Source organism: Manis pentadactyla, chromosome 1, assembly GCF_030020395.1.
Source record: "Manis pentadactyla isolate mManPen7 chromosome 1, mManPen7.hap1, whole genome shotgun sequence".
NCBI classification, from domain to species: Eukaryota; Metazoa; Chordata; class Mammalia; order Pholidota; family Manidae; genus Manis; species Manis pentadactyla.
The window spans coordinates 67345229-67357580 of NC_080019.1; the positions used below are offsets into that span (position 1 = coordinate 67345229).

At 37.9% G+C, this 12352-nt stretch overlaps 2 protein-coding genes across 6 annotated transcripts in view; both read right to left on the reverse strand.

Moving 5' to 3' along the window:
- Window positions 1-715, reverse strand: part of IL20RB (interleukin 20 receptor subunit beta) — a 39994-nt gene extending 39279 nt beyond the window's left edge. For 2 of the 3 annotated variants that reach the window (XR_008996313.1, XM_057498053.1), the window contains exon 1: window positions 489-715. Coding sequence is in view for 2 of the 3 variants with exons in the window: in XM_057498053.1 (XP_057354036.1) it covers window positions 489-561 (73 nt within the window). In the remaining variant the exon portion in view is untranslated. The remainder of the gene's footprint in view (window positions 1-488) is intronic. The other variant, XM_036877340.2, reaches the window with a different exon arrangement.
- A 9868-nt stretch (window positions 716-10583) lies between these two features.
- The window catches only part of NCK1 (NCK adaptor protein 1), a 106720-nt gene continuing 104951 nt past the window's right edge, over window positions 10584-12352 (reverse strand). For all 3 annotated transcript variants that reach the window (XM_036877256.2, XM_036877257.2, XM_057498042.1), the window contains one exon: window positions 10584-11439. In XM_036877256.2, coding sequence (XP_036733151.1) covers window positions 11245-11439 — 195 coding nt within the window. In that variant the 3' untranslated portion in view covers window positions 10584-11244. The remainder of the gene's footprint in view (window positions 11440-12352) is intronic.

Below are 12352 nucleotides of genomic sequence, written 5' to 3' on the forward strand. Positions count from 1 at the left end.
AACTTCTATCTTTTCTGCAGTGATCAGGACAGAAGTCTAATTTTTATTAGTCTTGTACCGACTATTAAGATTACAAATTATATCTTTTTATTTCGATGTATTTGTTAGATGCTTTATTTTAAGCTGTCCTGACAGCTAACAACTCTGAGGCACACACAGAGAGATGAGATTACTATGTTGTGCCTCTTAAAACCAGATAATGATATAACAAAAATGCAAGGAGCTCTGCTCACCTTTAGATTGTTTTGATGCTTTATCCTTCTAGATTGTTCTGTGGACATTAGGAGAGATTTCCAAACAGAACACAAGAGTTTTTCTTTTCTTTAGGATGTGAGGATGGAGGCTTAGGAGATAACAAACCATTTTAAAAACAGACATAAGATGTTCTATGCATATACTGCAACCCCCAAACCCTGGGAAAGTATCTTTCACCTTCTTAATCTGTATTCAAGTCCCAGACTATTGCCTGTATTCTAATCCATACTTACCTATGAGCAAACATGGCATCAAGGTGTAGAAAAAGCACATGGTAAGACTTGTCAAGATTTCTTCTAGAACCATCTTGAGGGTCTGTGTTTGGCAGACTCAGCTTGACCTGGAACATTGTTTTCTTCCAGAATGAAGCACTCTGGCTGGCTGAGCCATCCCTGCTTCAGAATGCAGATGTTGGAGCTGAAGTCTGAGTCGCTGTGAAGAATGAATTGTCCCGGAAAGAGGAGCCAGCCCAGACAGCTAAGAAGGGGCGGGTTATGCAGCACCCTCCTTCCCATCCAAACCCAGATATTGCATCAGAGGGAGTGGCTTAGAAGAGTTCCAGAGAAAAGGTAACTCTGAGGAGCTCGAGGATCTGCCTGGGGGAGATACCTGGACTATAGGCTCTGTCCTGGGGGACCCTGGGTTTCCCTAGAGGCCCCATCATCAGTGAGCAGGCAAGAGTATCTTACTCTCTCATCAAATAGCTATCCACTTCCAAGTCTCTGTCTTAGGAGTTCATTCAATCTGGGTACAAACTAGCTCTTTTTGCTACATACCTACTTCAGAAAAAGTAGGGAAGTTAAAAAAGATTTTTTAAAAATACCTTTCAAAAAGTCAGGAAGCAAAGAATATAGAGCTTCATTCATATTTGCTTGCATTTGCAAAATGAAAACCTGTAAGATGTAGAAACTAGCAAAATTGCTTACCTTGGGGCAGAGGGAGTGTGTATTGGGAAGATGGAGTTGAAAAATGGGAATGAGACTCTTCAGGGTAAATCTTTTTTTGCTTTTTTTTTAAAATTGTGGTAAAATACATATAAAAGATACCATCTTAACCATTTTTAAGTATACACAGTTCAGGAGTATTAAATACATTCAAGTTGTTGTGCAACCATCATTACCATCCGACCCTGTAACTCTTTTCACCCTGTAAAACTAAAACTCCATGCCAATTAAACAGTAACTCCCCACAACCCCTCCCTCTAATCCCTGACAACCATTCTACTTTCTGTCTTTTTGATTCTGACTACTCTAAGTACTTCTTGTAAGTGGAATCTTGCAGTACTTGCCTATGACTGACTTATTTCATAGCATAATGTCCTCAAGTTTCACCCATGTTGTAGCATATTGCAGAATTTTCCTTTTTATGGCTGAATATTCCACTGCATGAATATACCATATTTTGTTTGTCCATTCATCCATGGATGGACACTTGAGTTGCTTCCACATTTTAGCTATTGTGAATAATGCTGCTGTGAACATAAATGTACAAGTATCTCTTCAAGACCTTGTTTTTAATTATTTTGGGGGCTGTGTATCTTTTATACTGTTGGACACAAAACCATGTGAATGTATTATTGAAAAATTAAAAACAATTTTAAAAATTGGAAGGAAAAACTTATGATGGGGTTGGTCCCTTAAAATGTCAGCTTTTTAAGAACTCTAAACACTGTACAGATGCAAATGAATTAGTGGGAAAAAAACATGGGTTTTAGAGTACAATGGATTTTGGTTCCAGTTTCAGAACTTATTTGCAATATTACCTTGGGAAAGTTAATCACTTTTTACTCATTCAACAGACATTTACTAAGGGCCTACTATGTGCTAGATCTGGGAATTTAATAGTTCCTGCATCAACCAAGAATTTTCCAAGTAGTGAAGAAGATGGACATGGGAATAATCATAGATCAGTATTGAAAATGAGGTGACAAATCATCACAAGGGAATACAGGAGTATTAAGGACAAACACCCAGCCCAGACTGGGGAGATTGGAGGAGACTTCCTGGAGGAGATGACTTTGGGGCTGAGTGTTAAATGCTGAAAAACTTACCAGGCATGGAAACCACAGGAAGTTTGGTGCAATGGGAGAACGAGGTTGTAGTGGCAGGAGATCAAAGGCAGGCAGAAACAGGATTCCAGAGAGTTTTGAATGCCTTGTTGAACTTATAATTTATCCCGAGAGCAATAAAGATTAAAGGAGGTATTTAAAGCTCAAATTTCTGATGTCATTCCTGGTATTTGAGCTTTGAAAAGTTTATGAACTAGGGTGGAGAAATCAGCAGAAGGTGCCAGATTGGAGGCAGGAGGGCCAGGAGGCAACTATGTCAGTCAGCTAGGTGAGAGATGTTGGCTTCTATTAGGTTTTCCATGTCTGTAGAGAGGTAACTAAATTCAAAAGATGGAGGCAGAATTGACAGCTCCTAGATATCGAGTGGACTGGGAGGGTGGAACAGGAGGCAAACATGACTTTCAGGTTTTAGGTTTGAGTAACTGAGTAGATGGCAGAACCTCAATTGAAGTAATGGAAAGGAGGACAACGGGATGGGGTCAGGGCAGGCACCTCGACCTAAATAATGGAAAGAGGGTGGAGTGACAGGCAGAACTGGGGTGGTACAGAAAAGGGTTTCATGTGTTCAGCTTGCTACACTTGAATTTGAGATGCTTTTACAGGCAGGGGGGAATTTCTCTGAAACAATCTTTGCTTCAAGTTTGTGGGTGTCAAAGGTATAGCACCATTTCCCTACCTTCAGTCTTTCAGTAGAATAATCAAAGGAAGAATGTAGATCAAGGAGATGTGCGCCTGTGCTCCTGGTGAAGACCAGCAGAAAAAATAAATAGGGTGGTATATGGGGCGAAGTTAAGTCAAAGAGGTGGTCCTGGAATAAAACTGTGGTTTGAAGGATGGAGTGATCATGAGCAGGGAGTACAGAGGAGTCATAGAGTTAATTATTGAAAAATGTCTCCTGGATTTGGCACCGGGAAAGTCACCTATAATCTCAGAAAGAGGGGTTTCAGTGGAGAGCTTGGATCAGAAGCTAGAAGTTGTGTTTTGAGAAGTGGATGGGGAATGTGCTCATTTGATATGAAGGGAGAAAAATGCAACTCCAAGAGCCTCATTTTTTCTTTTATCAAATATTACAATTATGTTTTGTGTAACAGTTATGGGGACTAAAGAATGCAAATAAAGTACATTAGCACAGTGCCAGGAACACAGGTCTTCCTTAATACACTATAACTATATTAGTAGCATTAACAATAAGTACATTAGGGATTATTTTCTCTGGCTAGCCCTTTGAGAGCTGCGTTATCTTTTGGTGAGGCCTCTGGATCAGCAAAGAAAGGCTTCCAGTTGGAGATAGCTATTAGAGGGTAGGAGTTAAAGTAGTTAAAAGGGCTCTGGAGCCACTGTCTGGATTGGCATCTGGGCTCTCCCACTTAACCATGTTTTTTTAGGTGAGCAATTTAAATGATCTGTTTTAGTGTCCTCATCTGTAAACTTCAGACCTAGTTCATAGGGCTTTCGTGAGGGCTAAATGAGATGGCACACTTAGAATAGGATCTGGCAAGTAAGTGTACAGTAAACATTAGCACAGTATCTTTTATTACACCACGGTCAAGAACACTCGGTGCATGTTCTCCTCAATCCCAGCACCGTGAGTCAGCGGCCACCAGCTGCGTGTACAGTCTCTCAGTGCTCCCTGGTGTCTGATCTGGTTTCCCTTGCTTTGGGTTCTGGACACACCCCAACTTGGTGTGCTTCATAGAGGCAGGCCTCAATATCTGTTCCCCATGTCACCTTTGTTTTTCCAGTCCTGGTTTCCTGATTCCTTTCTTCTAAACCCATTTCTGCCCAGTTTCCACATGTTAAAAGCTAATGTGTACTGGGCATCTACTGTGTGCCAGGAACTGTCCCAGAAGTTTTCCATGATTATCTGCATTCCCATATTCTATACAACAGATTTGCAAGGAAAGACCTGATTCCCAGCTTCTCAGATGAGGGCTCACAGAAACTTATTTACTATAGGTCACAGAGTAGTCAAGGATAGAGACAGAAATGCCAACAACTGAGGTCTGTCTGCCTAGCTCCAAGTTCCTCTTACTCACCTCACTGCCTCGGAATCAGCACCAAAGGAGGGCTCACAATGTGTCTCAGGGGCATAGAGGAGTGAGTGATCCCAGAGGCTAGCAAAGGCTTTAAAGAATAGACAGATCTTGGAGTTCCAAGGATGTACCCATTTAGAATTAGGCAGGAGAGATGCATTCACAGTTCAGCATTCCAGCTGGGAGAATGGCATGAGCAAGGCCCAAGGATGGAAAAGTTGAGGGGAGTACAGACTGAGGATGAAAAGGAAAAGGTAAGTATACAGAGACTGGGAGAGAGAACGAACAAGATTCACTTAGCTATGCTATCGGGGAGGAAGAATTGTTCTCCAAGCCTTGAGGACTTAGGTTAGCTCTACCTGAGCGTGGGTCCCTAAGACACCCCTGCCCAGCTCTGCCAGTACTGTTGACAACGCAGTACTGCCCACCAGTCCTACACAAGCCAGTCCTGGGTTCAGTATACCACAAGGGGCACTGAAAGGTAAAGTTACCTACCTGGCACAGCTTTTGAAGGACAGTCCCTCTCAGGACTGGTTCATGACTCAACAAGCAAGCTAGATCATCACCTCTGCAGGGGCCACACCACTGGGTAAGGACTTTTGGAGGGCTGTGCCTCACCTGCCAGCCCCTACCCTTCCTAGACATTCCCCACTCTGATCTTGCCTTTCTCTTCTGACTTTGATATACTACTCTATTATCTTCTCAGCTGGTTTGTGCTCTTTTGTCTATGCAACATGCCCAAACTATCCTCTAAACTGCTGCTTGCACTTCTCAGGTAAATTTCCACTGCCTTCCAAAGTTGAAGGATCATCTGAATCTGAAGAGAGAATGCTAGAAAAACAGGCCTATTTCTTATCATTACCAGGTGGTCTAGAAGTATAAATTTTTTTTCCTATTATACCACTTGCCACTAATATGTTTGATATTTAATTATGGAAGGAACATTTAATTAACAAGGGATACAAGATTTTTATGGAAGAGAGACAGTGGGGAGGGATAAGGAGATCGATGGTCAAGAGAGTCCCCATAGGGCCTGGAATAGAATGAAGCAAGGGGGGCACTAGGGTGCACAACTGGAGGCACTACTCTTAAGAGTTGTGCAAGTGCAAGGTACGTCCTGGCACCCTGCCAGACTGCATGGTCAATTACCCCATTCCAATAATATATTGCCCTACATAGCACAGAACAGTCCTCTTTCCTTTACCAAGATTCCTATGTTCTGTGTTTTAACATATTTGATATTTACAAGTAACATGGGGTAAACTGGAATTTCTCTTGTCTTGGATTCTTCTAATTCATGCTTCCTCTGAATCTGCTCCAAGATGTAATTTCCACACTTTCAAGCTCTAGTTTTCAGGGTTCTTGCAACACTTCTATTATTAGTTTTTAAATTTCCCCTAATTTATTGACTGGCCACCAATGCAGAGCATCAAGAATTTAACCTCCCTTAACCTCAGTTCTTTTCTTAGAGTGTGATCCCTTAAATCCTTAAGTCTGTCAAACTGTCTTCCTTCCTGTAGTTAAAACTAATGATTTTTTTTTGTGGGACATTCCACAACTCCTATTGTAATGGGAGTACCAGGCTTTACTCAGCACAGTCCTTTGTAGTTAAAAAGTTCCACATTTAAATAAAACAATTACCATTTAATTAAACGAAACTTTGAAAGCCAGAAAAAAACGATCTGTAATAGTGAAGATCAACATTATTTCTGAAGAATTTTGGTTGTTGTATTTTCATTCAACCACTGGTTTAATTCTAGTTACCAGTGATCCTATTATACACACTGTACTCAAACATCAGTTTTACCAGAGGCCTCCATTGATCATCCTATATCAATTAACACCCATTCTCACTCTCCAACCCCCTCAACCTGCTCTAGTTTTCCTTCAGAGCACTTCATTAGGCATTACATCACTAGATATTTAAGTTTTATGATAGCTCTTGGACAACTGTGTCCATTTTTTTCATTATCATATTTCTAGGTTAGGACAGTCTGTCTGGCACCTGAGCAATCCAGGATCTGAAGTTTGTTGGACAATGGATAAATTTCTCCAAAAGCTAAACATACAAACACAATCATACACAAAGACAGAACAGTTCAAAAATATTTTTCCCATCTTGACACCAAGTGATTAGCACAATATGCCCTGATGCAATCAGTATTTGCTCTGTAACATTCCTCTTACAGTCTAGAAAACTTAACAAACAGCAAGTTTTTGGCATTTCTTGCTCCTAGAAAAGATGCTTATTCAGGGATTACTAATTTCTTCCATTAAGGACTCAAAAAATATCAATTTAATAACAATTCTGTGTTTAGCCTAAAGTAGACAACACTGAAGTCTCATTCTGGAATCTAGCCATCTCCATAGTTTCCCAAGGGCTATCTCTAAATTTTCTACATAGTCTTAAGATACAAATTACTGAGTCCACAGACTTATTTAAACCAACTAAATATGTTAAATACCTTATTTACAATATTTGTTTCCTGTTTGAAAGTCATTAACATTCCATGAGGTACAAGAAAATATGGAAATTGAGTACTTTTGTCTTCTGTAGTTCTAATTACAAATAAGATTTGCACGTTATTTCAAAATACTGAGATCAGTTTTCCTGAGCTTTAAAAACAGGTAGAAAAACTAATTTGGATGGGAACATTAAAAAATCAGCCAGGTTGGTAGGTCAATGTTTGTGCTAAGTCAGTATAAGCATCAGGCCAATTCTGAAATATCTGAGATAATGAAAGTGCTCTGGCCAGCAAAAATACTCTCAAAAAGACACTTTGGTTTAAGACCTCTCTGAACATGGCCAGTGATAACTGAAATGCTTCAAAACCTCACGAAGCCCTATTTAGGTTCTATTCATTAAATAAACAAGTCTCAGAAAACTGTGTGTACTTCTGGATCAAAAGAACACCTCACTAGTAAACTAGAAAAATGTATTTTAGGTTCTTGGTTACTTGGTTTAGTTATATAACAGCAAGAAATAGGGTGTGCAAGAAATTTGGGTGTGGAGTATGCACAATCTGCTGGTCTGTGTTTAGATGACAAGTTGAGTCATATAAAATAAGTTGAGTCATAAAGTTGCTAAACAAATAGAACCAGCTTATCAGAAAAGAGGAGCTTCCTACCTTGCTTTCAAATAAAATCAAATAATGGTTTTCCCTAGAAGCAGCAATGTGACATTTTTTAATAAGTCCACTGAATGCTGTTCAGAACATAAAACAAGATGTCACTTATCCTGTATCAAACGTCTTTTAAGGAGTAAGTAACTACAGTTGTGAAGCCATTTGTAAACAGTTATAAGATCTAAGCAAATACAAGGTCACAAAGGACCCCCTTTATCTTCTACCAAAATAATAAGTGGAAAAGATAAAGTGCACTGTAATGCTGCATTCCTAATTCATTGATTTGGACACTGCATCTGAAGTGTTTCTGAAAAATTAGTTTCCAGATTCCAAACCAAAAGCTCTCCGTGTTTCAGGAGAAACACGTAATATGTAACAGTGCATTTGGAAATGTGAACTAGGGGGTAAGAATGAGGAGGAGACATACTTAGTTTGAACTGTTTTTACCATGTGCATTGGTAAAAAAAAATTAGGGTATCGCTCCCATACTAGGTTCCATCCAATAGTTGCCTTGTGGGAATTCAACTCCAGTTATTATCAGCTTCTCACTTTTCAGAACTCTTTATGTGAAATCACCCTGTTTTTAAATGTTAACAATTACTTTCTGAAGCACTGTGAGGGTTAAACTGTATTCCTACTTGGTTGTATCCTGCCCAGGGCATCTGGCCAAAATGGTGGTGGGGAAATTTGGACTTCTCAACAAGGGAAGGTGCAGGGCTTGTCTTGGGGTAAGAGGCGTCTTTTCCTACTCTTACAAAGTCCTACCCAGACAATAGATATATATGTAGCCATATAAGGATGACCTTATTCTAACAACCCTAGTTGCTCATCTGCTAGGCCTTTTTATTCCTCCAGCAATGGCAGTGCATTGCACTTAGCCTCTTTTGTGATGTGTAACACGTGTGTGAATATATATTCAGCTGTGCCCTAAGAATTTAAGACCAACAATAGACAGCAGCAACAGCTTTTCATTGAGCATAAAGTTCTCCAAAATCTTGATTTTGGAGAAATTATTTGTAGAAATGGATTGGGCAGGATTGTGTATGTTCTGTGTATTAAACTGATAAACATCTCACATGCCAAAAATTTCTTAAATACTGCTCTTTCCAGGCCTCTCCTAGTCTAAATGCTAGTATAAAGAGGGCACTGTGTCATGACAGAGTGTACCAGGCTGGGAATAAGGAAACTTGGTTTTTGATACAAGTCCTGATACTATCTAGCGATGTAGATGTTTCCTAAGGTTGTTCTAGTTCTTAAGAAAATTGTTTCAGGTAAAACTCAAGCTTAAAAAGCCATCCATTGGTGTAAGGATTGGTTTAAGACTTTAAAAAAAATGTATAAAATATTGAAGTACAAAATTAAGTAGTTCCCAGTAAAGTTTTCATCCCATAAGAAGAGCACACAACAATATAAGAGCAACAGAGTTATTACTGGCTCACCTCCCTGGGATTTGCAGCCCACCTATACACATCACAGGAAATGGACTAAAGGAAGGATTGGAGAAAATACATGATATAGGTAATTAGAACAAAAATGCTACATCAACAGAAAGAGAAAAGATTAACAGTGATACCTTTTATATTTGTGTGGAGGTGGTTTTCTCTGGTCTGATTTCAACAAATCGAAGAGTGTCTATCTAGTCTGGTTTGCCTGCATGCCCTCCTGGATGCTGTTGAAGTTTTGTTTTGTTGGACAATCAGATGCCCTTCTATTTTGCCTTGTAGAACATGAGTAAACGCAGTGCTTCTTAAAATCATGACATGGAGATATAAATACGCATTCTGCTCCCAGTGCAACTCCATTCCTAGCTACTTTCTCAAAATCCTTAACATAAGCTCAGTGGGGTTTGCCAGAGAAGCTCATGTCTGTGATGCAAAGTATTAATTGCTCCATTTTCAAAAAACATCCATTATTTTTTATAAGGAAGATGGGCAGGGGAGGGACAGGGATGAGACAGGACAAAAAGAAATGGAAAACAAAAAGCAAGCATCAAATGTTTAAGATTAAATAGAAATATGTTTACTACCTAGTCATTTTACAACCACTTTATAGCTGTTTTCTTCAACTTACACTAAAATGATTTTACAGCAAAAAAAGGTAAGCATACATGACTTTTATTTCCATTAAACTTATCTACTAATAATCATCTTAATAAACAAAGGGGGACTGAGAATAATGAAATATGAACTAAAAGGCTTTAAAAGCAGATGTAATGAAGATGAAAAATTGTACATCAATCTCTTAATTGTATTTGCTGACTTTTGTTGCTTAATGGGAGAAACCAGGGCTGCCACCCAGTGGCAATATGTTTAAATAATTTGAAGATTTAAAGAAAAAAATAAAACAAATTAACCCCCCCCGCCCCGCTAAATCAGAATCTCATGAAATTAGACATTTTCAATCTTAACGTCACTAATTCTGGTATACTAAATGTTTATAACATATTAAAGAATGAAAAAATTAATTGCAGCACTGGGGAAATTTTTGAAAATGCCATATGACTTCCTACTGTTTAGTAAATGATGTGGTTTCAATAATTATTTTCAATTCAAATACTGAAGGTTACTTTGTTAAATTTAAGTCTTCAGAATTAATAATGGGGAGAAAAGCTGTGGCCATAAAATACTAGTTGGTTTTCTTCTGTGACCTACTGAAGCAAATTCTACAGTAGCCTTTCATCCATACATCTAAACTTTTACTTGGTAAACAAAAATGTAGAAGTACCTGCAAAGATAGATTTAAAAAATAATTTTCTCTAACCATGAGCACATTCCATCTTTTCTTCAGGTAAACATCGATGTTAGTGTCCCAGTCAACAAAACTCTAAGTTGAAAGGAGGAAATGAAAATAATAGAAATACCATGCCTGATAATTATGCATGTGTAGTGGCTGGATGGGGGAAACCAAGTATCTCATTGCCTCCTACTTCCCCAAAATTTGGTCATAGCTTTTTTCACAATGGCACAGATACAACATATCGTAATACAAGATGCTTTGGTGAAGTAATACCAGGAGAAAAAAAAATAAGAGCATGCACTTACAGTTTGAAAAACTAAGTATCTCAAAAACTGCTTTGTTGTCTTGAATAAGCAGATGAGAAAGCACCAAAAAAACTTTAATTCAGAAATCTTTGTTTTCAACAATTGTAAATTAAAATTGCACAAGATATGTTTTCTAATTTACGTCCAACTTCTTTTGCTTTACACTGAAGACAATGGATGAATTTTTAAAAATGGCAGACACAACATACTTGGTATTTACAATGGCTTTTAACAAATACAATACCTGAAAATAATATCTAATTTAACATTTATTATTGCTATTTAGTCACAGAAAAGATTAACACTCTTCAAGAAATTTATTTGAGCATATCAATATAATTTTATCTGACGAGAAACCACTGAGGAAGTGGCTAATACGGCACCCTTACAAAGAAATAAAGGCAATAAAGAAATTCTTCCATATAAAGACTTTTGATCTGCATAATTTTTCAAAATAAAAACCTTAATATTAGAAGCAAACAGAAAAACAGCAAAGAAAACAGCAACAGAAAACCAAGGATAAGGAATTGCTCTATGCAGATGCTTTGTATATGCAGTATATATGTAGGGGCTGAGTTATAATAAAAATACTTAGGTATTATAGTCAATTCTCATACGGAGTTAGAAACAGCAATTTCCAAACAAGCATGACTGGACATTTTCTCAGTCTTCAATTATATGACAAATTACAGCTATGTAGCAGTTGCTTTTGGTCAGCAGTATCAGGATAAATGCTTGATAAGATATAATTTTTCTCCTTGTTCACTTGTAAAAATTGGTGCCTTTTTGTAATGTTCTACTAGTTCTTCCATGGTGCTGAATTTACGCTGCCCAATGCAGTAGACAGTCTCTTTTAGTTGGACTTTAAAATGCTTGTTTTTCCCTTGTGCTTTTAGTGATACTGAGAAATCATTTGGCTAAAAGAGAAAAAACATGTAGGATAAACATTCTGAAAGATATCAATTAGCATTTTTATATTAAACTAGTAACAGCTGAAATTTGAGCACTTACTAAATACTAAGTACTATGCTACATTGCTTACATGCTACATTGTTTACTTTACTACAGATTATTTCTTTCATGCCTCAGAATAAACCCATTTTACAGATGAGAAAATCAAGACTGAGAGAAGTTGCCCAAGATCATCCATTTAGATAACAACAGACCAAGCACTCAGACTCCAAAGTCTCAACTATTATGCTACCCAAAACCCACCACAAATCCTAACACTCACTTTTAATTTAATATTTGAAGCATAAGAGCTTTCTTCTCTCTAACAGTCAGACTATTGGAGAAACACAGGAGAAAATCCAAGATATCCACGCCTAATTGGCTACCAATTAGTAGCCAATAGGAGCTGTCTTACAGAGTAGCTGAGACATTCTGATTCTCAGAGATGAAGGACATAAAAATCAGGATTGATGTAAATGTTAGTGAGAGTTCATAAACTCAAATACTTAAAAGGGGCAAAAAAGAAATGTAAACAAGTAAAAGGGTATATACAGAGGGAATGATAGTGCAAAGCCAATCTAAAGGAGGTGACCTCTTAGCTGTGATTTTTGCCTTGTAGAAATATGGGTAATGTTGACAGGACTTCCAATTTTAAAAGGGAAGTCTGATGTCTGAATTCTGGTAATAAATCTCCCAATATTTAAACACTGACAATGAATTTAAATATTTAAAAAACACTGTACACATCAAACAAAACATGCCTGTTTGAGACCTTTACTTTAAAAATTCTATTCCTAAAAATAATGGTGTATTTTAGCTAATATCTATGCTCATTTATTAACCACATGAAGTCACATAGTATTCTGCAATCAAGCTACT